Raw genomic sequence first — 25,942 nt, forward strand, 5'->3', positions numbered from 1 at the left:
ACAGGGAAGCCCCTGTTTCTGGGCACGCCCGCAGGCAGAGCTGCAGGAGCAGGGACGCTCCCGCGCCTCCTTGCTGGGAAGGCCAGTGCTGGGAGAGGCAAAGGAGAGTCCCTGCGAGAGCAGCACCTGCAGCCCGCGCTGCCCCCGGCTGCGCGGACAAGGCGGCCCGGGCTGCTTGGCCCGCGCACACAGGCACGCCGCGCTCCCTGCCAGGCCTTCTCCCGGCGGGAGAGGTGCCAGCAGCCCGAAATGCAACCCAGCGGCTCCCTCCCTCCTTCCCTCCCTCCCTCCCGCGGCGGGGAGTTATTTTGGAGCTTCCACGCGTTCCCTCTGCTCCCAGCACTGCCCACGGGGGCAGAAGGGGCGGCGCGGGGCGGCCGCCCGGGGACACCCACGCGGCCGGGGCGCCCGCCGGGGCGGTCCGAGCGCACAAAATGCGGGGCGAGAGCGGGGGCGGCGCCGCGCGACGGACGCGGCGACCGTTGAGCGGCGGCCGTTGAGGACCGTCGCGGCCGCCCCCATGTCGCTGCCGGTGGTGCTGCCGGGCTCGTGCTGCCCCGTGGCGGGGCTGTCCGCCGCGCCGCAGGCGGCGGCCGCCGCGACGGCGCCGCCGGGCCCGCTCTCCGCCGAGGCGCCGCTCCGCACGCGCTACTGCCGCGCGGGCTGCCCGCGCCCGCCCGCGCCCCTGTCGGCCCGCCGCGCCTCGCCGGCGCCCAGGCCGGCGGCGCTGCCCGCGCGGCCGCTGCTCTCGCTGGGGCTGCTGCAGCTCGTGCTGGGCTGCTGCATGGTGGCGCTCAGCTTCGGCGCGCTGTCGCTGAGCGCTTCGGAGCAGGTGAAGAGCGCGTGTCCCTTCTGGGCCGGCACCTCGGTGAGTGCGCGGCCGCGCAGGGCCCCCTGGCGCGCGGGCGGCCGGGCGGGCCGAAATGCGGCCGAGCGGGTGGAGTTTGCGCGGCCCTGGGCGCGGAGCGCGCGGTGCGGGCGGGCGGTGCGCGGTGCCCGGCGCTTCGGCGGCTGCGTCGCGTTCCCAGCGCGCAGGGCTCCGCGCGTGGGCGATCGGGGCGCTCTGCACCCGCTCCGGTGGGTAGTGGAGCGCTCGTCCCGGGAGCCGCCTTCGCGGGGAAACAGCCCGGAGCTCCCAGGTACCTCTGCTGCGTTTGCATCTTGCCGTTACTCCGGGTTAAAACTAGTCTATTCCAATATATCTAACCTATGGACCTTCTCATAGGCCTGCACACAAAACCACGCTTATGCGTTAACAACGTTTCAGAATTACCTCTACCCTCTTTTTAAGGAGAAACGACATTTATTTGTTTATTTATTAGCATCTCTGAAGTAATAATGTGTTTGATCAGGAAAAATTATTAAGGATGTGTTTTCAGATGCGACAGCATGAGTGAAAAATTTTAGCCCAAAAACATATTGGAAACGTACAGGCAATTGAAAGTTGGAATTGAGGATGTATGTCTTTTTTCTTTTTAGATACAGCAGTCATGATTGCGGTGCACTGATAAAGTATGGATCGGGAAAACTGAGGAAGGATTTCTTTGATATATATATCAAAGCTTTGAAATCAGCCTTTCTGTCCTTGAGGAGAAAAAGGAAAAATGACTATTTTTTGCTTAGGGAATTCAAAAATACTTTGTTATGAAACTGGAAAGTTACGTATACAGTTTTGTAACACCAGGAGTGATATCAGTAGGTGTTTTGGCCAAGTTATATATGTATTACGCTAGACCAATTAATCATGTCAAGCTAATGAAGTTATGGAAGGGATTCACTGAAAATAATAGTGGAGAACTTCCAGTCTAGTGCTCTTGTTTCTTTCTCGTGTGGGAGTTCACTGCGTGTTGGCTTTTCTCTAAGCCCCACATGAGGAGTATTCCTCTTTTTTGCAGATCTTGATGGAAAACTGCCATGTCTTTCTTTTGGGTTTTCATCCTTCCACTGCAAGGATACTTAGATAGGATACTTGCTTCAGTCAGTTCTCAACACTACTTTTTTTCCTTCTTTCCTTCTTTTGGCTTCTGAAGTAAAGTCCTAGGGCACAGTTATGTCATTCAGCAGGTTTGGTCCTTAGGCCAGCTGCAGCTGAAGGAGAGGCTTCCACATGGTCTCCTCTGCCTATGTTAATACAGGCACTTGCCAGTGAGTCTGTTCACAGAGATGGCTGCTTTGTTTTGTTTTGAGCTCTTTGATTTTTCTGGTAGGGTTCGTTCTCTGGGTTTATTTCACTGCAATGGTCAGAGGAGGGCCTGAGCCAGCAGCAGGGATGTGCATTTGCAGGCTGCCCTGTGGAAGCGGGTGCCCGCGAGCGGAGAAGGGATAGGCACCTGCTAGATTTGTTTGGCTGTATTAGGAGAGACAAGGCTTACTCTTTCCAGGTGATTAGTGATGTGGGAGCTGCTGGCATAGCTTTTCATCTGCATGCATGTTTATGAATGAAAATAATAAGAAAACAGTATATCAAAATATTCGTTCCAATTACGTTATTCGATAGGATGCTCTCAGAAGTGGAGAATCTTACCAGTAAACTCTCTGATCGCTGCTTTAAAGCGCTCTCCCCAGCACTGCTTTGTCACTCAGAATTGCTTTTTATCATACGAGTGATAAATGCCACTTAACTGGAATTTTGTATGTGATTGTTTGCTTCACATTATGTTTTTTGATGCTGCAGGTAATCCTATCAGGAATTGTAGGCTTAACAACATGGAAGAGACCAGTGATACTTTTGGTAAGTATGAATTAAAATTTGCTGTGAGGGATTTGCCAGAAGATGCTCTTGATTTAATAGAATTATTAGCAAAAAACCTAGCTCTTCTTGAAAAAAGCTATATTGATGTGTCTGTTTGGAGCCTGTAGAATCATGATTGTTGAAACAGTGAAAAAACAGGAAAGACCTTTTCTGTGTATCTGTAAGGACATAGTCTCAGAAAAGGGTGAAGGAGAACTGCATTTGGAAAGAGTGCTAATGTGTTTTTTTTCTTTTTCAGGGAGCTTTTTGTGTTTGTGTAGATAAAAGAAAATGCTCATTTAGAATAAATAATTCAGCTCTCTGAGATGGTACTGCTCAAAATTAAATAAGGATATTGGTTTGAAAGCCTAGCTCAGTTACACTGCCTGACAGCAGGTCTGAGCGCCAACCTTAGCAGTGCTGTATTACAGTATCCAATGTTGTTCCTTCAAATACACCTGACATTACATAGTTCCAAGAGAACTAAATTGATGTATGGCATGGAAGCTGTTTCTTTTTCTGAGTGCAATCTAAAGCTGTATGGCTTTCAATGTCTAACAGATGGAATTTTAAAAAAAGATTTGGTATTTTTTACATTCTGTCACTTTCCAGACTTTTTCCACAGCAAATAGTTGTTTTGCTTTTGTGATGGTTCTTGGTAATCTGTGAAGTTTTGTAGTTCTGTTACTCCTCTATGTGATCATCAGTGGGAAGGGTATGAAGGTAAATGTGAGCTCTTTTTCAGCTCAGTTGACACTCCTGTTGATGCCTTGGTAGGCATAGGCATAGGCAGGAGCAAAGTAAGTTTATATCCTGGTTCAGTGGATAAATAGTGGAGGCTCTAGCTCTCAGCCTGGTAGTTTTTAGAAGCACTGTATTTTAATGAAAATAAATATTAATACCATCTATCCTGAAGAGTTTACATCCCTTAAGAGGCTCAGTGTTTCTGTATTATTTATATTTTAAACTGTTCCTAGAGCATGTTGTTGCTGTAGTGTCCTTTTGTCTCTTACTTCTCTTTTTCACATTCTCTTTTCATAAACCTTTGTAGAAGTTTTATGGGTCCTTTCTAGTTCTACCAATTAGAGAACAAACTCTCTCTGATCCTGTCATTTATACCTAAATGATCTCTAGAACAGTCGATAAATATTTGTGGAAAAGGTTGAGCAGCAATTAGGAAGGTGTCTGAGACCAGATAAAGCTCTGAGCAACCTCGCCTGAATTCAGTGTTGACTCTGCCTTGAGCTAGGTACTGAACTACTGACTGCCTGAGGTTCCTTCCAACCATAGTCACTCTGTGAATGTATAGTTTTTTAAAGAATGTGGATTTTTTCCCTTGTTTGTCTGTGTATTTTAGAGAGATTTGATTGTTGAGGGTCAGGTTATGAAGCCAAAAGTTCGGAAAAGCAAATCAGCATCTGTAAAAGTCATTCAATAGTTTATTAGAACTGCTGCAAAGTAGTACTGAAAAGGGAGTCATGCATAGAACTAGCTACAGTTTATCAAGAAAACATGGATAGTGTCTATATGAAACTTTGTAAGTTGTACAAACAGATTTCTTAAAGCCTAAGTAATAACCCAGTTCATATATAAAGGCTTAGAATTACAAAATTAATGACTAGAGACTACAAACATACTTAAGGTTGATGCAGGCATCTTCTACCAAGCTGTGACAGCTCCTTCCCCTTCTCCTCCTTTGCACTTACTCCGGCCAGGACACTTCTAATGAACAACTTTCCCCAGGTTCTGCACTGCCTCTCTTTTTCTGAAGCTTGTTCAGCAGTAGCGTGGAGACACCTCCCTGTGGTGAAGGCAGCAGAGATCACCAAGCTGTCTTCCTGAGCTGCCTCAGTTCAGGCAGGAGCCAGGCGTATGGGTTGCCTTTGAGTTGCAAGCAAGCTTTGTGGAAAGGATTGGTTTCCTGTGAAGGTGGTTTTACAAGGTTGCTTCTGAATCTAGATATTTAACATATGGGGTACCTGTGCTGTTGGAGGGGTCACAATGTTATGAATTACAGTGTTTTGTCTTGCAACAATTTATGTGAACATTTTTGTCATCTCTGTGTATTGACTCTGGGTTGTGTTTTAATGGGTACAGTGTAAATTTGTGGGATCAATAATAGTCATTCTTTTTCATATATGCGTATGTCTTAATCTTCAGATGCTCTCATATTATGAAGCAAAGGTCTTTTCTCATCTTTCTTTTTAAGTAGAGCTGTTTTCAGTTGCTCAGTTAAATTTCTTAATTTGTGCAAACTATTCACTCTTGTGCCCTTTAGAATTCTTCATATGTATCTAAGCCTCCCAAATAGCTTTATTTTTCAGCAATTAGATGCGGACTTTAAATTACCTTGATGTATACTGGAAGCTCTCAGATGCAGCAACTGGACTGTAAGTAAATGTAGACATTTGGGTTCCACCATTCTGCCCTTTCTCCTTTCAGGAGTAGGGTTTTATCTTCTTCAGGTGCTACAGAATCTGGCCAGGAGGAGGCGCTGCTCCTTGGAGTGGTCTGTGATAGGTTTTCCTCTTGTGAACATGAAAATGGCATTTCACATATTTTCTTCTAGTGTCCTTTTCTCTCCCCTCTCCTTTTTTTTTCTTTAACTGCCAGTTTGCAGACCTTAAAGGATTTTATAATTCACATTTTTCTTCACCTCATTTTCAAAAATCGAGTTCTTTCTAGAAGAAACCTGTTTGATTCTCCGACTCAGGATTTCAGAGCCTCATAATCTCTGAAGCAAAGAGTGATCACCACTCTTTGCTTACCACTACTTTTCCCTGCAGCGGTGTGCTTCCTCCAGTAAAAAGATGGACTTTTGGCTGGCAGATTGCTGCTCTAGCAGCACACTGCCTATGTTTATTCTTGTGAGCAGTCAAACGGTCCCGAAAGCAGGCACTAGGCTGGAGGAGTTTGAAGAACACCTGCACCTATTTTTGAGGGTCCTTGACAGGTTTGTCCAGAACGGTGTAAAAAAGCCAGAGCTAGCCTGAGGAAAAGAAGGGCGTGGAAGGAGATGACACAGGGAGAAGGGGAAGACAGCTGCCACTTTCAATCTGAATCCTTGAAATAAAAACAGTTGGGTTATTTTTCCTCTCATGGTGCTCATGGTAGGGAAGAGCACAGGAGAGTACAACTGGGAAGTGGCTGCGGTAGCAAAGACAGAGAAGGCTGGTTAGCCTTCTCTACTGCAGGGGAGATAGATAGTAGAGGAGGATAGTTAAATAAAGTAGCACCAGTCCCAAGAGGAGACCAGGCTTGAAGGGGGCACTTAATAATAAAATTTGAGGGCCAGTTTGTTCTTTTGTGCCTCCCACGCTGTAGTGCCATGTCAGAAGATAGTGAGTAAATAGGAAGTCTCAGAGACAAAGCACTGCCAGACAAAACTAAACTGTAATCATATCATTTGAAGGACATTCTTGCCAGGTCTTCAGTCTTCTCCTGAGAAACCTCAGCGCTCTGAGATCTTGCCTAGCTTTTAGTTATTGGAGTTTTTTTGATCTGGAAATCCCGTGTAAAGATGTTTTTGAAGTCAGTTTGTAGCATTTGTGTTCTGAAGCTGATTTTTCTTCCAGAGGAGAAACTTCTTCTGTATGTGTCTTTCTGAGTGTGTTCATGTGGGAAAGGAAAACCTTTTTCCTTTTTCCTCTCTACAAATGTTTGGATATTGTCTCTAAACATTTTGGGGCTAGATGTTCTCTACTTTTACAGAAGCTAGTTTCTTCCTGTCCACTCCTGGACTTTTCACAGGATCTTAAATTTTATTTTTAATTGAAGATTTTTAATCTAACTTCCATCAGTGCTTGTTTTATTGCCAGTGCATCAAAGGTAACTGACATCTTTGAAGCTGGCTGCAGTAGCCAGTCCCCTGAATTTTATCTTGATTTATAGTAAGACAATGTGCTGTGAGTTTATGTTGCATTCTCAAGTGATACTTGGAGCCATCCGTCATGCCCTGGTGAATGCAGAGGTGTTCTGCTAGGGAAGCGTGCAATCCTTCTCAGTTACCTATGGGTTGGTTGCTGTCCTGTTGTTGAATGGGCTTTTGAGTTCAGTACGTACCGATACACACTGCTGTATTTGCAGTCGGGAAATCAGCAGCGCTGGTGCAGATGCAGGTGGGGTGACACTCAGCTTTGCGGCTCGACTGTTTCATAGTATAGTCATAGTCATTACAGGTATGGTCAGCTTTAAGGTAAAAATAACATGGTTTTGCTTATGTTGCATGTTCAGTCCAAGAAGTTCATTTTACTTTGTTTAAAACTTTTTCTATGAAAAGTATTAGTATTTTTTGTTTTCTATGACAAAAATTTTCTGTCTTTCACTGGAAATCAGAGCAGTTTTGGAACTGAGGTTTCTTTTATTTGAAAGATTTTTTTTCAGTTAAAGTTTTACATCAAAATCATTTTCCAAAAATTATCTAAAGAAAAATATTTTCCAGCAGCTTTTATATAAAAAAGTTAGAGCAAGTTATTACCTTCATGATATCTGCACCTTGGCTTGCATGGATTTATTCAAGATTTAAGGTTTAGACCTAAATACATAGCACTAGTGCTAGTGAAGTGAACTTTCATAAATGTTAGCAAGGCATGCTCATCACTGCTAGCAAGAATATAAAGCAGCATCAGCAGGAGTTGCAGATCCTCACCTTAATGCTGAAAATCTCATTTTGGCTTCTTAGTAAACCAAGTAATTAATTCAGCTTAGGTGAGAATTACTGTAGTGGTGCACGTTTTTCTGGATTTTTAATAGTAGGATAGCTCAATGTTAACATGTTCATTCAGATAAAGATTTCCAACCATTAATGCAAGAATGCATTATATTCACTGAAAGATTTTGAAAATAGTCTTAAAACATAAAAGGAAATACTTTTAAGTATGAGACACTGAAAGAAATCTCACGTTTATCTTAACTCTATTTTCTTCTGATAGTTTCATTTTTAGATATTTATCTTTTACCATCTTCTCCTAGTTCATTTCAGGAATTCTAAAGATGCATTTAAAGTATGAGGGTTTTTTTCTGCTAAATAAATGAATTTGTCTTCTACTTTTATGTGACTTTTTTTTCCTTTTTATTTTTATTTTTTATTTTTGAGAGAGAGCATTATATTGCAGGTGAGCCACAATAAATGGCTGGTTGAGACTAAGCAGGACCCATAATTAATGCTTAGCTAGCTATTGCTGCTGTATATCTGGAGGAAAATTTATACAATACATCGATTTATCATTTCCTAGAAGGATGCTTATAAAATATATATGCATAGGAGATAAACGACTATGAAGCAAGCGTTTTTCTTTCAAATACTGTGTATGTAAGTAAGTGCCTGTTGGGGTAACAGAATGAATTACAAGGTCAGAGCCTTAATCTCCTAAGTCCGCTCTGCCACTGCTACCACTGACGCTGATGGCAAAACTCCCATCATCTTCACAGCTGATATTGGCTTGATTGGCTGAAAGCATTTAGACTGAACCCTCAAAGTGCATGATGATATTTTTCTTGGAAAAAAATACCCAAGCAACATATTAACAAAAAATGTGTCTAACATCAGGATACTCTTTGTTTTTCTGTAGTTTAATAAGTGTGTTCAAGATTTTCTGTAGCTGCCCATGCTGCATGCATATCTAATGCTGGAAAGATTAAGGGCAGTGGGCCAAACTGATGCCATAATTTGTCCTGTTTCTATTTTTGTCACCCAAGTTAAGACAAGTTACCTCTGGTTTTGCTATTAAAATAGCATGTTTGTCTTTATTAGTGTCTTTCATACACAGATTTTTTTTTATACCAAGCCAACTATTTTTATATACCAAGCCATTTTTTTCCCTGATTTTCATATTGTTGGAATCTTCATTTGCTATGATAGAAAGTGTTCTTACTCATTTTCACTTGTAGGTGGATAGTCATGAAGGAGGCATTGAAATTTGCATCTGCAGGAGTATATATCTTCTAAAGTAAAACTGTGAGAAAAGCATGATGTGTAAACCATGACATTATAGCTTCCAAGGCCTTGTATCATATAGAAATTCGGATTTTTTTTCTCTTTGGATAATTGTCAGTGGCCTATATGATGAGGTTTATAACATTTCTTTTCTTGAGCACTGACATTCTTAGTCTAGCCACTGCAGAGACTTTTGTTTTGTTTTATTTTGTTTTGTTTTTTGCTTTTTTTGGCCAGATAGTTTATACATATTTCATTTTAAATAATTAAAGGATACAGTGCTATAAAATTGTAAGCCATAATCTGAATCTCCAGATCTATGTTAAAAGATTTTTCTCACCTGTCTTTGCCTTTTGTCATTGCCGTAACCATATGTCATATGTCTAATGAAAACGTAATTTCGAAGTAAGGATTTTGTCATAGTTTCCTGGAACTGGTGAAATAAGTGATGCAGGGGTCACCATGGTCTCTGAAGCATAAGTCCTGCCTTCTATTTTGTTAACACTTCTGCTATTGTACCTAAAGTAATGTTGATTCATCTCCATCATATTTATTCGTTCTTATAAAGGTGCTTCTCAAAGACACATTCATGGCTTTAATGGTTGTGTTGTAGTCTCTGCTGAGATGCTTTGACTGTGTCATTGTGAAATTTCACTTAAGTGGTGCCCCAAAATACTGTCCAGTAATGGAGCAGAAGGAAAAAAGGATTTTTACTTTTTACAAATTCTCCTAAACAGTTATTTTTAGTGTATTAGTAAATGTGATAGTTCTGATCATGCTAGTATCTGTGTTGCAGATTTTATATGGAAGACTTGTTTTCATTTTTTTCTTCTCCACTGGGATTTTCTGGGCAATAGGTACTCCAGGTAAAAACAGACCATACATATAACAGAAGACAGACCAAAGGTTTACTTTTGTACACTAGAATTTATTAGAATATCAGTAATATACGAATTATCATCTCGTTCTTCGGTCTGTGTAAGAATAATATTACTTTTTTTTCCTTTTTAGTTTTAACGTGTTTCTTTAGAAAATGTGTATATTTTTATCTAAGATTTTGTACACCATTAGGAGTGCTGGAATTAGTTTCTTTTTATATAGGGGTATCCTGAACTGTTCTTGTTTCTACAGTAATTTCCGTACCAAAGAAGGAAAACTAATATATGAATTTGGTTCTGCTCACCCAATCTCTTCTCCAGTCAACCTTGTCTTATGATTTTGGTAAAGTAACTTCATTGCTCAGTACATCATTTTCTTCATCATTGAAATAAAACTTGTTTTCCATAACCTAATTTCTTGAGATTTGAATTATGAAAATGTTTTATATTAAATCAGCTTCAGATTCATTTTTAAAGCTGTGCATGAGATTTTCATGTTCATCTCTTCATCAATTTTGTCAGAGCAATTTTGATTAGAAAGGTAACTGAGATGATACTCTACATAAAGATCATAAAAAGTGGTATTGATTCATCTAAGTGCTGAACAACAAGTTAATTTCAAAAAAAAAAAGATTAAATTCTGTGTTTGTATGAAAAACAAATGGTTTTAAAAATCCATACTAATGTTAAAAATTGTTGTCTAGCATTTTATGATATTTATAAAGCTGTGTGAAAATACAGTGTTCCTCTTAATATTGATTGTTCTCGGTGTATCTGATACAAAGGAGTCCTCTTCCTTTCCAGGGAAGTACTATTAGCTCTGTTAATTTTTGGATTTTGAGGTTAAAGTCTGCTTTATGTGATAACATCATAGTCACCCTCTGTAATGTCTACTTGAGATGTTGTAATTTAAGGAATGGGCTTCAAGCACTGAAAATACTGTGCATAGTAATGCTCTTTGGATCTCAGCCATTTAGGATTGATTTTGTTTTCCTGAACTTCAGTGAACAGGATCATAATTGCTGTAACAGCTCTGATTTATTTATGATCCAGATATTAAGACAGTAAAGTATGATACCTCAGCCAAACTCATTTGAAAAGTTATTGATGTCTTTGTGTTTATGAACCTCTTGCTGATGAATCTTTTGTAAAAATTGCCTGGAGCAGACCTAAGCCTGTCCCTCATGCAGTCTTTCTTTTCCTCAGTGTTTTGTATTCTCTAGCGTTTTTAATTTTGATACAAAGGAACCAGAGTGAACAGATAACTCTTTCAGATGTTTCTAAAACTGAAGGTATTGTCTGATTTATGAATGGAGGTGTTTTGCTTTTAGTAGTCAGGAGACAATATGGAGCCTTGTTTAAAAAAAAAAAAAAAAAGGCTCTGACATCACTGTATTGTGGCAAATATTTTTCATTAGTTTATGCTGCAGAACGAATACTGTCCTAAGATGCTTCCTCTTAGGTTAATTACTGATCCAGATGTGTTGAAAGACATGCTCAGTGGAAAGGTAGGGTGTACAGTGGAACTCAGTAGCATACTGTGCAAACTTTCTGTTTGTAAATTGTGCTCTCCACTTACTGACATATCTTCCCCTTGACTGTGACATTATAGGATAGCTGGATGATTTGGGCAATTCTTTGGACACTTGGTAGAAAAGAAAAAACATTCTTAGAATATTCATACATTGTGAAGTGATCTGGAGCAGAAAAAAAGAAAAAAAAAAATCAACACCCCATCCCCATTTTGTGGGGGCAGCAAGGAAGAAAAACCCATACTTTTCAATAGTTACATATGTTTTCTTCCAGTATGTTTTGCAAGATGAGAAGGGACAATAAGTATTAAGGATAATAATTTACTAAGTTAAGGGTATTTTGAAAATCACATAGAAGGGGACTGTTGTCCGTGAGACAGGAGTGTGACTTGAATTGTTATAGGGTCCTTGAGACCATTTCATCATCCTGTTCTCAATGCTGCTAACTTTGTTTTGCTATTTCAGGTTAACCTTTTTGTTCTGCTGTCTGTTGTCTGTGTTCTTCTGAACGTGGCTGGATTTATACTAGGATGCCAAGGTGCCCGGTTTGTGTCCAGTGTACCCAGATGTGATTTGGTGAGCATATATGATAACTAACTCACATGTATTTCTTGACAATATGCCTCATAAGCTCACCAAGCTAGGATCACAAAAAGTGATGTCTGCAAGGATAAAAGCAATGGATGTCAAGAGACTGTAATACAGCTACAGTATGGTGGGGAAAAAAGAACTTAAAATTGTGAAGAGATTCACTGAAATCCATAACAATACTTTTATTATCTTTCTTTGTAAACTTATTCTTTTGAAGTGGGCCTTTATAAGCTGTTGACCTCCCAGAATGAAAGACCCCAAATGGTGTTTATTATTTGTTAGAAGAGCATGCTTAGCCTAGAAATGATTTTCTTGGATTTCACTGGTGGTTGGGTTCTGTTTTCAGGGTCTGATTGCACATGTGATTTTCTGTGAGGGTCCCTAGTCAATTCTTTGGGGTTATAAAGGAAGGAATTGAAAATACATCTTTCAGAGAAACTCTCTTGGCAATATTGTACACTGATTTTTAAACAATAATCATTTACAGAATCAGTGTGAAAGTTTTATATCATTCCCTAAAAAGATAAAAGCATTTTAAAAAAAGCTTGACAAGTACTGTTGAGTTAACTACAAAACTGGTCTGTCAGTATAGTCTATGATGAGTGGGATTCTTTTTTCTCTTTTGGCATACACCTGGTTTAAAAAATTCATGTTCATATCATAAAACAAGAACTATGAGAAAAAAATAAGGAAGATCAAAGCATCCTGGATTTTCAGAGCACTTCTAATTGTTATAAAGAACACATACAAAGAAGGACAGAAGACAAAAGATTTTTCTTGGGTGCCCGATGGAGTTGAAAAATGTCTATTCATGAGCCAGAAACAATGGAATATTTTAAATTAAATTTAAAGATACAAGATTATTTAATAATAAGGATGATCAAGTTTTTGGCATGAATTTGAAGATCTTTCAGGGTTAAAGGAATAGTGAGCATCCAAGGTTTACAAGGACTTGACTTGTCAGTCAAGATTGGCCCAATATCTGAATATATTGAAGCAGCATTGAAAATCGTTAGTGTTGATTCAGATGAGGTTGTTAAGTGTTTGAAGAAAGTCAGGAGTCATATGTGCTTGGAAAGATGGGACAAATCCAAATGATGTTTCCAGAATTGTATACTCTTTCCTAACTTGATGAATGCAAGGTTTTATACTGTGACTATGGAGTTTCTAAACAAACAGGAATAACTCAAGATATCCAAATGTTAAATTTCTACTTGAAAACTAAGATGACTAAGTGGTATTTGTGAAAAATCGCAAACATTGATGGCATGCAGGCATAATCATTACTGATTTGATTGGGATGAAATTATAGTTGTGGGTGTCATTTTAAGCTTAGAGGTGCAAAATATGCCCATGGTTCGCCCAAAGAGAATACGTACATCCCAAATACAGAATGGTTTGTGTATCAGTCAAAGAAAGAAAGTTCAAGTTTCTCTGAAATTAGAGGTATTTGGATACTAAGGTTGTTCAGTAATTGGTGCAATTTTGATTAGAATTAAGCTGTATTCAAATATCCTGAAATTATCAGTAAAAATGATTTGCAGATAAGAAGTATGCTTAATACAGTTTTATAATGTGTGAGTCACTAGCATGGAAATTGTAAAAATTTAATTTTATAAGTCTTTAATTTGGTCTATTTTGGAGTCAGAGATATAGTTTGAGGCATTAGCTCTACATGGTGCAGCTGAAAGTTTTGCATAAAACAGCTAATAAATTAAACTTTTTTTAAAAAAAAGTTGGACACAGGTGAAAACAAAATTTGCTTCTGCTGTGAAGAATTTCATCCGACTAAATGCACAGAAAAGGATAATGCGTTGAAGCTGTACCCAGTGAAGTCATGCAGTGCTGTTCACCTTCTTCTTAAGGTACCTTGCATGTACTGCTCAGAAATATCACTTTGATAATGTCCACTCTTGTGCAGAAGTGCAGTGCAGAAAATGTTGCTGGTTTTATTGTAACAAATTATTTTACCTTGTTGTGAATTTATGCTCAATCCTCCTTGGATTATGAACACCTAAAATAAAACTTCCAGATGACATCATTTTCAAGTACAGAAGTGTTGTAGTATTTCCTTTAATGGTGTTTATCCCACATCTGGGTTTCCTACAGAAGGGACATATTTCTTGGATGAATACATGGGCTATAAATCACGGCCTTGCTATCTCAAACCCTTCTGCATCTCTGTCTGGACACGCAGTAGGGCAAAGAAAAGTTTTACAAATTATTCCAATCTTAAAAATGACCTATCCAGAGTATTGCATCACATACATAATTAAAAATGAATTGTTTTAGATCCTTGTTTATCCTTTTACTTTTGATAGTAACAAACACCTCGAATTAATCTTTTAATTTTTATAATCTTCATGTCCTTCAGAAAGTTCTCCTTGCGCTCTGTGCCCTGAATGCCCTCGCCACCACGGTTTGCTTCGTAGCAACTGCTCTTCGTTATTTGCAGATATTTGCAACAAGAAGAACCTGCTCAGTGAGTGCAAGGCACTGCCTAATAAAAAAAGTAGTACTAACAAAATTAAACAAACAACTGTGTAACCTGTTAGTGCTTTCTGTTGTAGTTAGAAGCTTTGTTAACAGAGGTTGTATTTGATTAGGATCAATCTCAGGTTTCCATAGAAGAAACTGAAGACCAAGGTCACATTTCAGATCCTGAAGATTTTGTCCCACCTGCGCCACCTCCTTCATACTTTGAAACATTTTATTCTTGTACTCCCAGAATGACTCGCAGGTAAAGCTCTTCCTTTCTTCTAGAGTCTTTGAGAACACTTAATTTAAGACAATTTTCACTATAATTAACTGAAAAATATTCTCTACTTAAAAGTAAACAAAAACAAACCAAAAAATCTTTGGTGAATACAGAGATAGTGAAAATAGAGTATGTCTGACAGGTATAGTTTTACAGTTTTCATCTTAGATTTAATAGGAACTGTTCCTGAGTAAGACAAATACCATATACCGTGATTGAGAACTTCTGTGATGCCCTCAAGATTATGAAAGGGCCAAGACTGAAAGCCAGGCCCAACTTCTTGGCAAAGCTTTGATGGCAGAGGATCCTAAATAGCAGTCTGGTTCTTCTGTTCTGAAGACCTCTACTGCCAGAACAGTACCAATTCCCCCTTTTTGACAGTGAGGGCTGATTAAAGGGTATGTTTTGATAGTTTGTTGGGCCAGGTAATCACTACCCTCATCTTAGTACTTGAGAAGGCTTGGCCACACTGTGATCAGTCAGACTAAATTAATACTTGCTATTGCTGGTAGTCTTTTTGAATTGTAGCTCTCGAGTAGAGGAGGAATACAAGGTAACATGAAAGAAATTAAAACATTTCAGAATAGGAAAAGGAGATAGTCACACGTCACTGAAATTCTTTTCCCCCTTTTTCTTTTGAATTCATTATGATAGAAATGAATTTTAAGGAAGAAGGATTTAGAGAAGGACAAAATGATAGCTTTGTGAATTTTCGTCTAAGAAGAAAATTCCTGTATGGTAGACTGCTTTATTTGGTGTAACTGCCTCATGGAATGTTAAAATGTAGGCTTGGGTTTTGTTTTTCAGAAAGCAGGTTAAAAAAATGCAATTTGACTATTAAGAATGAAAACTGTTATTTTCCACCACTGAGATTTCCTGGCTTCTAGGGTTCCTGCAATTCACTGGTGGCTTTTAGGTTTTGTCCTTCCTTTTGAAAGTATACAGAGTGGTTATGCAGTCTTCAGTGATTTAAAAATGAGCTTTGTTTATTAGATTATGAATCAGGTGTCTGCATTGTCCTGCTGTGAACACCTGTGAACAATCTTTGGTTAAAATATTGTAATGCTTAAGCAGTCTTTTTATTATAGAACCGTGTTTAAAACTACTACTCTTTGCATGCTCAAAGTATCCAGTACTATTTTATTTTCATTTTTTTCATCAGGAATACTGTGCACGACCTGAAGTTAATTAGAACTTCTGTTGTGAGTTTACCCAGGAAATGGTAACATCATATAGAAATAGTTTTAGAGTGAGGAAAGTGATCTAAAACTCAGAAGACTGAGCTTGAATACCAAGCTTTGTTACGACCACCCTATCTGAGTCTTGTTTCAAGCTTTTAACATGCTATTTACAAAGACAGTGCTTTTTGGAACATTAGCTATTTGTTCAAATATGTTTGTCACAGTTCCTCTGTTTTAAAACGGGTCTGTCGTTCTTTGTCTGGCATGTCATTCTAGATGGTTATCTCCTTCCTGACAGTGGTATTTCTGTTGGTCCATTTTTGGCACAGTGGGGGCTGCTAAGCAATATTTAAAGCTTCTTTGGATTGACAATGGATAACCACCTTGACTTTTGCAGCATTAAAATATGTAAATTAAGGCAATGTATTTCCAAAGTCAGGTCACTTGTTTTAAAGTGGTCAGAGTAAGACATAGCAAGGCATAAGTTGAAAGCAACAGATGGGCTTAATTTCCGTTCTTGGCAGATTTGGAAATATGACTCACCCTAGAATGGATCCACAGTGTCCAGCTGAGTGAGTTACATGTGACCTGGCCTTTTCTCTTCCAGTCTCCTCTCACATCTCATTCCCCTGCCTGTCTGGTCTGTGCCCTGGGTGTTGAGCTCTGCCCATGCCTTTCTGTGCTGTGCACTGCTATGAGTGCAGCATCCAAACCTTGGTGCAAAAGGGGGTGACCAGAACCTCATCCGGGGCTCAGTACCACAGAACTACACGTCTGCAAAGTCCACCGGGGAAACTAGAAAACAGATGCATGCCTAGGAGAAAGGAAGCATTCAGTGATCAAAGAATGTGCCAAGGATGTGTTTGGAGTGGGCCAATGTTCTCCTCCATCCTTTAAACTGCGGAACCATATGCTAGCATGGACAGTTAATGAATTTGTCCGTTTATGGTTTCATGGAAAGTCTTTGTATTATTCAGTAATAGATAAAACAAGCCAGTGTTACTAATGTCCATTTAACTCCTATCTCTAATCTTATTATTTTATAACAGTAATTAAGTCATTAAGTATTTTTTTTTCTCTTAATTGGCACAACAACATGTATGGTTGCAGGAAAACTTTCACATGAGTGTAAGATTAAAAAAAAAAAAAAAAAGGTATTATTGGCATATAAGTTTGCAAGGAGGAGACTCCATTCTGGACAGCAAACCAATTGCCTGGGTCTAGAAATGCTTTCTCAGTTCAATTAAAATATTAACTTGGGATTAGAAGCATTTAAGCATTTACTAAAAGGCAGTTAATTCAAATCATGTATTCTAAAATATAGTATGTTCCTCAGCTTAGGCCCGTACCCCTCTGACAGGTGTTTCACAGCCATCAAATGTGTTTACTGCTGTTGAACCTTTAAGGATTCTGGGGTCCAAAGTCTTGGCACTGCAGCTCAGCTGTGTCTGCAGAAGATGGGAGGGAGATGGCGAGGATGGACTTCTTCCCTCCGTGGTCCCAAGCAGCACAGGCAGCGTAGCATCTTATCACAGCCTGGAAGCATCCTGCACCATCTACACCATGGAAGACACTACGGAGTTCCCTGAAAAGCCCAGAACTGTTGTTCATTACCTTCCCATATCACCATCTCAAGATTTCTTGTTCCCGCATGCCTGCTTGTCTTTTAAACCTTATGGGTCCTGCAAAACAATATTGAATATGTAATCTGAAAAAGTTTTCTGCCTGAAGTGACCGAGCTTTGATATCATGAACTAAAGTCTCTGAACTTAAGTCCTTATCCTGTGCTACAGTTACTGGAAAAGGGAAATAATGGAAGGGACCTAATTTGCTGGAGTAGGAATAACTGAATAGAGGAAAGGTTAGATGAATACTGCCCACGCTTTCTCACTTAATTTAATTCCATGACTAATGCATGAATTTCTCTTGCTTACGTAGAAAGAGCAAGTGGAAATTAAAAAGTAAAGAACAGACTGACAAACACCCGTATCCTGTGAACAACTTTTATATTAAAGGAATGTTTTTCGGTTGAGAGTTCTCTAATAAAATTTAATATGTTACAGTTCTTGCGTGGAACTTTAAATCTTAAGGTGGGACCAGATCAGGCATATTTAAAAACAACAAAATAAAACTCTTAAGACTCAAGAAATGTATAGTTAAGTAAGCCTGTGTTTAAGCAGATTCAGCATGTAAGTGCAGTTTGAAAACTGCAAAGAGGCCAATGAAATACCGATCTCTGTTTTTCTGCCAAATGATGTTGATGTTTCTAGGGACCGATGAAATAGCTGAGCTCAAGTTAAAACATGTCTTATTCCTTCCAATTTTAGAATTAAAAACAAAAACAAATAAAAACACTGAGTTATCCAGATCTTTTCTTTCGTTTGCCTTACAGTTCTCCCTCTATTATATCCCTTCTGTGACAGAAGCCTTTCACAAAAATCTTCCCCAGTTCTGTTTTTTTTTTTTTTGCAGCTTGCATTCCTTTCCCCTTTAAACAAGCTTCCATAGGCATTTCCATTCCCTTTACATTTTCCTTTCAGCTTGCATAAAGATTTTCAGCTTCCTCTTGCCAGTCAAGCCCAAACTCTGGAAAGAAAGGACTTGCTCTCATGCTGTCATTTGAATTTCCACAGGTAGGGATAGGTGGGAGTCTCAGCTGGATCTGGAGAGCAAGGCCTGTGTTTCCATGTCTTGCTTGAGGTTCTGCCCAGTCAGTACCTGCTCAGGCATTGGCTCCTTTCCCAAATAGCTTTAGGTGGAACTTGAAATGTAAATTTCTGTAACCTTGATAGACATGGAGGAGGGGAAGAACATTTGGAAACTGATGAGAGGTAGACAAAGACTCATGCAGTCTGGATCAAATAAATACTTCACTGAAAGTTTTGTCAGAAAACTCCTTTTGGTGGCACAGTTGTCAGTTACAGCACTTTTTGTTCAATGTTAAATGGTGTAAGATGAAAGTGTTGTCCAATTTTCCAAAATGAGTTTCACCAGAGACTGGACTATTCTTTTCCTCTTTTAGAGCTACCTACTAAGAGGAAAATGATATGGAAAAAGCTCTTTGGGATTTTTGCTGTATTTAAGGTTGCAGAGAGCTCTATATTGAAAACTGGAAAGTAAGGTTAACAGTAAAATACATTTATCTTATACATACTTCTGCAAATTGATTAACTCAGTCTTCTCCAAGTATCACAAAACTAGGCTTAGTTTGGGTTTGTTGATAGTTGTGCATCAGTATATGGATGTAAAACATTAGATCAGAAATATCTTGAATTTTAGTTGCTGTTCATATAGTGAGACCTATGAAAAAGAAAGGGGCAAAAAAAGAAGTCAGACTTACTTATTTTGAAATCCCATCTATATTTCAACTGTGCCATTCCCAGCTCTTTGCACAATAAAGCCAACATGGGTTCCTAGATGCATGTTCCTAGGTGCTGCCCCAAGATGTTTGTTAAAATCTTGGTGAGCCCATTGAAGAGGCACCTTCTAAGGAGCCATTTACTGACACGGTCTGCAAAAAATCTCTCACAGCTATTGACAAATTCATTAGCTTTGATTGAAATCTCAAAATCTGAGTTGGCACAGGAAAGCCAGTGGGTCCCTGTTTTCTTCTCACTGTGTTCTTCAGATCGTGTTCTTCTGCAGGTGAAATGTGTACTGACAGAGGGATTCCATACTTGTTCTTTACCCTAGGATACTTCGCTCTGACGTGATTCCATTACCACATATTTATGGAGCAAGAATTAAAGGAATTGAAGTGTTCTGCCCTCTGGATCCACCTCCTCCTTATGAAGATGTGGCGAGCCAGATCAGCTGTGAGCAGGTAGAGTCCAGAACCATTGTTTTGTTTTTCTGCTGAAAGGATACAGTTGCACCAAGACACAGTAAACATCCATCAAGTATATATATTTTTCACTAAAGAACAGCAGGAGAGTAAATTTAGTTACATATCTGGGATCACAGGAAATGGCGCTGAGTTATTATTAACTAAGTTAATAACTCACCTTTCAGTTAAAATGTTGTTTGTACTGGGGTGTTGTGAAAGATGCTTGGAGAAAAATTGTATCTGACCATGGGAGATACCACAAAATATGCAGTGGAGGACACTATTGCCTGGTTGTTCTGTAGGACTGTTGCACACCTCCTTGCTCTACTTCTCTCTTGTCCCTATGCTCCTCCCATGTGGGACTATGTCAGGATTTTTCCTTGATTTCTGATCCGTGTTCACTGTTCCTTTCAGAATGTATTCAGCAAGATAAAAATTGGCTGATCTGGGTGATGGACACTAATTTCTGAAATTCACTACCCTTTGTAGACTTAAATGAGTACTGTAGTCATTTTGCAGTAAACCAAAGCTGTTCACTTTATAAGGAGTACATTGTGGTTCTTGAAAAAATCACAGTCATCTTTTTCTTTGTACTTTTTAACTTTCTGATTTTATTCTAGGGAGACACACTACAAGTAGCTGTGGTAGAAGCTGCTACTGATTCTGTGGACACAAGTGATAGGCAGACTTCTCAAGGTAAAAGAACATTTACAATTTTTTAAAAAAAGTTCTACCCAATCCAAATGACTTCATAGAGCAGGAGCAGCATTTCTTTGTAAAACAGCCTCCATGTTGCAAGTTAGAAATACAGCATTGTGATTGCTTTGGGGAGGTAGGATCACTCTCTAAAATTCAGTAAAAGTAAGTTGTTTGCTTTTAAGATACAATGTACAAATTTGCAAAATATCTTGCCAATAACTAGGATGTAAATACATTTTCCTTTCGTAAGAAATCATGTCCAGTTCCGGGGCTCTCATTTTGTTTTGCGTCCATGATGGTGCATGTTGATGTTATGTTACTAAGATAGTAAGAGTTAGAAATAAGTGTTGAGATATATATGGTGCCTCCTCTGTTATCCAGCCTGCATTGAAAGAATTTTTGATGAGTGTCCACACAGAGGGCATGGCAAGACCACAAGTAGAGGCCAGACTGAATTTGGTTCAACATGCTTTTCTGAAAACCATGGTATCATTCAGAGCTGTATTCAGCCTAATCCTTCTCCCTGTTGTGGTGTACACCTGCACTTAAAACATAGTTGGCTGCCAGGTAAGCAACAGGCAGTTTTTCCAATACATCCTTGGTGCATAGGAAAATCTCTTCTACCATAATCTTCATTTTAACCTGCCATTTTGATACACATAGATTGCCCTTTGTGCGGAAGTGGGCTGTGTGGATGGGTGCCTACCCTGCACAGTTCACAACATAAGGACACAGGGAGTAAAAAGACAGATACAAAAAAAGTAATAAAATAAAGATTGTTGCTGCACTGGTTGAAGTGGCCCTACTAAGTAATTCGAGGAGAAAAAAAAAAAAAAGATTATTTCCATAAAGCAGTATTTAATCAAGAAACATTTATTTTAAACTGCTCTAAAAAGGAAACTAGATTGCCTGAAACTTTGAAAACAAGCATTAGATTCTCCTAATGGCCAGAAAGAAAATCAGAAGACTGATAGGACAAAGTTTAATTTCCGAATCTTTTCATAGACAAAACTACCTTCTCTCTCTGAGTGCTTTGACTACAAACTGAAAAAAGATATCAAACAGTAGCTTACTGATAAGTCCTTAAGGTTAAAAAAAAAAAAAAACAGAAAACAGGAAAATAAGCTTCCAGAAGTGGTAACTATGGTGAATGAACGTCTCTAAAAAAAAATGAGAAATGTTGTATTTAAAAACTTTCTTTATAGACATAAACATGCAGGCCTGAGTTCATGTGATAAAATATAGCTGCCTCCCTGTCTTTTAAACTGCTTTCTCTCTCCTTCTCCTCCCCTCTGAATGGTGTGTAAAGAGTAATTTAAATTTTAACAAACATCTGCTAAATTCAGTTTCAATGAGAAAGTGAGCATTTTAATATCAAAAATGAGTACTGCTTTTTCTGAATGCCAAAGCAAAGAATTAAAGCAAAGAAAAAGCTCTGAACAGTATCTTCCTTCTTTATTTAAGTCTATGGAAGGAGACAGGAAATGAGAGATTATACTAGAATCATATCAAAGTAACTTCATTTTAATGTTCTATATAACATACCATTTACATTAATTTTTTGTTCTTGCTTTTTTTCTCCTTGTACAATGATGTCAGCTGCCATCAGACGTAAGTACAAAAATAGTCTTAAGGAAAATATAAGTGGTTTCACCCAGTAAAGTGGAATTGCCTGTATCACAGCATAATATTTCATGTGACAAAATGTCACTCCACTGTCCTGGCTTGTGTCGGGAGAAGTGTGGCCAGCAGGAGCAGGGAGGGGATCGTCCCCCTGTGCTCGGTGCTGATGAGGCTGCACCTCGAATCCTGTGTTCAGCTTTGGGCCTCTCACTGCAAGAAGGACATGGAGGTGCTGGAGTGTGTCCAGAGAAGGGCAGCGAAGCTGGTGAAGGGGCTGGAGCACAGACCTTGTGAGGAGCAGCTGGGGGAGCTGGGTGACTTAGTGTGGAGAAGAGGAGGCTCAGGGGAGACCTCATTGCTCTCTACAACTACCTGAAAGGAGGCTGTAGGGAGGTGGGGGTTGGTCTCTTCTCCCTAATAACTACCCACAGGACAAGAGGAAATGGCCTCAAGTTGCACCAGGGGAGGTTCAGGTTAGACATGAGGAAGAATTTCATGAGGAAAGAATGGTGAAGCCTTGGAACAGGCTGTCCAGGGAGTCACCGTCCCTGGCAGTGCTTGAGAAACGTGTAGATGGGGCACTTACTTAGGGACATGGTTTAGCAGGCAGGGAGTGGTGGGTTTAGTTTTGGACTCGATGATCTAGGAGGTCTTTTCCAACCATAATGATTCTATGATTCTATGACTTTAAGGACACCGAGAGGTGTTTAACTGGAGGAATACTGGAAAGATGAAACAGATTAAAAATAATTCAAGTAAATCTTTATTTTATAGTCTGCTTTACTCTGCTTTTACATCACCTTTACTGTTCTCGATTACTCAGGCGAAGAAATTCCTGAGTCTTCCAGCAGAGTGAGCCGTTCACCTTCCAATGCACACGCGGTGCCTGCAGCCAACAGAGCCTCCCGTCCCCTGCAGAAGCGATCCAGAAGTGACCCTGTGCTGCACTGCTTAATGCCGCAAGGTGACTTGATCTTTCTGTATCAATGCTTTTATCTAATGACTTCTAACAAGGACATTATCAGGAAAGGGTAGTGTCATAATCCTACCGAGTGCCTAAAAAATCAACCGCTCCTCTATCCAACAAAAAAAGTTATATTAAAGCAAACTCTTTGATTCATCTCATTCTTCTATTTCCATCTTAGCCCAGCTTCTCTTTAGGCTAACACAGCTAAGAACATGGACTGTGTTCAGTATGAGTTTTTAGGGAGAGGAGGGAAAATGAGGAAGGTCTTTTCCAGCCATAATAAGTCTCTATAATTCTGAGAGATAAAATTTGAGATATTCTGTGTTAACATTTAAAAACACTCAGGCCCATGTGTTGATGCAAACAGTTAAAATCAGCATAGGTGTGGAAAAACAACGCAAGCAAGCAAACAAAAACTAAGCCAAAGAAACACACAGAGAGGACATCCAGTGATGTCTATCATAGCGCTTTGGGGGGTCAACAATGCTTCTCTGAGTTAAAACTGATGGTGTGGCTGCACGGTGGTGCTGGCAGTCTTTAAATTAGAGGGCTCTGCAGCGCCCATGGTAGTTGCTGGCACGTTTATAGCACTCAAGAAATGACTGGAAAGGAGGCATGTAAGTAAGTAATAACCATTTATTTTGAATACTGAGAAGATGCCTATATGAATTATCACTTATTGTTTGATGGAATGATTTCATGTATTTTTTTCTGCTTTCTCCTGTCAACCTCCCAGCAGTACCCAGAGAATCTGCTGCTGAAGCAGGAGTTAAATGGTGCAGAGCCTATTCATAGCTGTGAAAACAGGGCAGGGTGTGTGGAAGGCAGAATCCCTCCATTAGAACCCATGGGGCCCCTGAGGCTTAATGTATAATTGAGATAGATAAGGTCTATTCAGCAGTGGACGTGAAAGTGAACCACACAGCTACTGCAGAAATGGAAATCAGCTCCTTTAGCAAGGGAGGTTGGTGCAAGTTCGTTCCCTTGACGGGAAATTTTGGCTGCTGGGGTTGATGTGGTGCTTGGTCTAATGCCAACACTGAAGGGCTCCCTGCCACCACTGGCTTAGCCCCCCCCAAAGGCATTTTGATTTTTTTTTTTCAGTATAGTTTTTTAATATTAATTTTTTAATATCAGTTATTTATAGCTGGAGAAGAAGCTATTTCCACCTACCTTGTTACCAGCATTCTTGAGCAGATAATCACTGAATGTTCATTACATAAAGATCATAAAAATTAGCAAACTGTATTCAAACTATTGTATGTTACTTTATGTTAATATTAATGCTCAACTCTCCTTCCTCCTGATAAGAAGCAGAAGCAAAGTGATGTACACGAATGGCAAAACTTCACTTTCACCCAAATGTTCCTGCAAACTTTTTTGGATATACAATATGCACTCAAGTTTTTTTTTTTTCTCCAATAAGTAAATTCAGTACAGACTGATCAATAACTGCCATCGTGACTGTGCCAGACTTGAGTTTTACTTGGTTAAACTGTGCAATAAATCATCACTGAATCAGTACTGAAATATCTTGGGATGTGTTTATCAGTACTACTGAACTAAAATACTTATTTGATCTTGTCTTTAGGTCTAGTGCTAAGCTGTGAGGCTACAACTCAGACTGAATTAAAACCAGGACTTGATATTGTGACTTTGCGAAAGGGTTTGAGAGCCAGAGCTTCACGGGCAAGACCCCGCTCTTTGATAGACTATAAGTCCTACATGGACACGAAGGTGCTCGTGGCACGTGTCCTCGGGCAGGCCTCGTGCAGCATGAGCCCCGACATACACGAGCTGGTGGAAAGCATCAAGTCCATTCTGAAATCAGATGAGGAGCACATGGCAGAAGCCATCACCAGCGCCACCTTTCTTGAGCAGGTAGTTGTATTAGGGTACTCAGCATGATGTGCAACACCAAAGCTGTCCTTGGTTTGGAGCGTACATTTCCAGATGCACGCGTGTTCCAAATTTCTGAACCCAGTTTAGTTTCACTAGTATTTGTGTATGTTCACATTTGGGGAGCATACAGGAGCCAAAGGTCAGGCAGTTTTTCAGGAGACTGAACAGGCTGCATACTCAAAAGTTGAAGCAGAAGACGATAGTCCTGTGTGGTGGAATCATGAATTTCAAGGGAATATTGCACATGGGGATAAGGAAGAGATATTACAAACCTTTTTATAAGCTTACAATTGTAAGCTGGAAAGAACAGAGGCAAACAGGAAGATTTTCATGTAAAACCCAAAAAAAGCTTTCTTTTTTTTTTTTGTGGTAGGCTGGCAGAATAAATGTTAGTCTTATTGCTAAAGGAAAAAATTGGAAAGTAGAAAATAATGTGCTTCCATTAAATTAAATGAATATTTAAAAGTTTAGATAGTATAAACTTTGTCTAAATGGCTGGATGGCATACAGAGCATTTGGAATGATGAGCTGGTTCAGTATGGTACAACTCATTTGCTTGACTTGTGCACATAACATCTGTGTTTGGTTTAAGTTCTCACACAAAACGCCCAAAATTGTAGTTTGGGTTCTGGAAACAGATTTTGCACCGCTGCCATCAATATAAGCATAAGCTAATTTGACTAATGTGGCTGAAACACATTTCTTTCTTAGGAGTTTCTTAAATCTTTATCATCGGCCTTGGAGCAGGTTTTCACTTTAGCCGAAGCTCGTTACTGCAGTGGCTTTGGCGGGAAGGGCTGGAAGCAGCTTTTGGATTCTTGTTAAACAGTCGCTGACACAGCTGGGCTGGGCTGAGCTAATCCTTGTGCGACCTCTTGGAAACAGAAAGCAAGGCACACAACACTCAGTGCTCTTCCCCATAGCATTGCTTTTACCAGACCTCTTTAGCAAACACCATTCATGTGCCCCAAATTATTATTTTAACAGACAACAGTCAGGCTAGCCTTTATGTATTGAGTGAGAAGCTACTGCAATGGAAAAAAAAAAACTCCCGATTTTACTTATTTTCCTTTTAAAGGTGATGACCCCTGCCCAGCGAGCAATGCCACCAAGGGCCCGTATGCTGCCTTTCAGACAACACCCCGGGTTGCTGCACCTGGAGAGCTGTGGTGATCTGAGCACCTTTACAACAGCTGAGAGTCACCTCGCAGCGAGAAGGAGCCAGGGTCTAGAGCATGAGCGGCCTCACAGTCTTATTGGAGTTGTAAGGGAAACTGTGCTGTGAGCAGATTCCTGTTTCTCCGTAGAGCCTTTGTGTC

The 25,942-nt window shown here is 39.9% G+C and overlaps 1 protein-coding gene across 1 annotated transcript; it reads left to right on the forward strand.

Annotated features, from left to right (window-relative positions):
* Positions 1 to 520: 520 nt before the first annotated feature.
* Positions 521 to 25,942, forward strand: ENTREP1 (endosomal transmembrane epsin interactor 1). Its single transcript, XM_088523373.1, has 11 exons — positions 521 to 868; positions 2,675 to 2,731; positions 11,542 to 11,652; positions 13,404 to 13,532; positions 14,042 to 14,149; positions 14,274 to 14,407; positions 19,300 to 19,429; positions 20,053 to 20,128; positions 22,578 to 22,718; positions 24,313 to 24,602; positions 25,702 to 25,942. Exons 1-11 carry the CDS (start codon positions 521 to 523, stop codon positions 25,906 to 25,908), a joined length of 1,731 nt encoding a protein of 576 aa, XP_088379499.1. The 3' UTR covers positions 25,909 to 25,942.

Source organism: Tinamus guttatus, unplaced genomic scaffold (genome assembly GCF_059628265.1).
Source record: "Tinamus guttatus ecotype Peru unplaced genomic scaffold, ASM5962826v1 Tinamus_guttatus_pri_ptg000185l, whole genome shotgun sequence".
NCBI lineage: Eukaryota > Metazoa > Chordata > Aves > Tinamiformes > Tinamidae > Tinamus > Tinamus guttatus.

Coding starts and splice junctions, on each gene's coding strand:
- ENTREP1 (XM_088523373.1), top strand. CDS start 521: ATGTCGCTGCCGGTGGTGCTGCCGGGCTCGTGCTGCCCCGTGGCGGGG. Junction 13,533..14,041: donor CTGTTCACCTTCTTCTTAAG/GTACCTTGCATG, acceptor CATGTCCTTCAG/AAAGTTCTCCTTGCGCTCTG. Junction 19,430..20,052: donor GCCAGATCAGCTGTGAGCAG/GTAGAGTCCAGA, acceptor ATTTTATTCTAG/GGAGACACACTACAAGTAGC.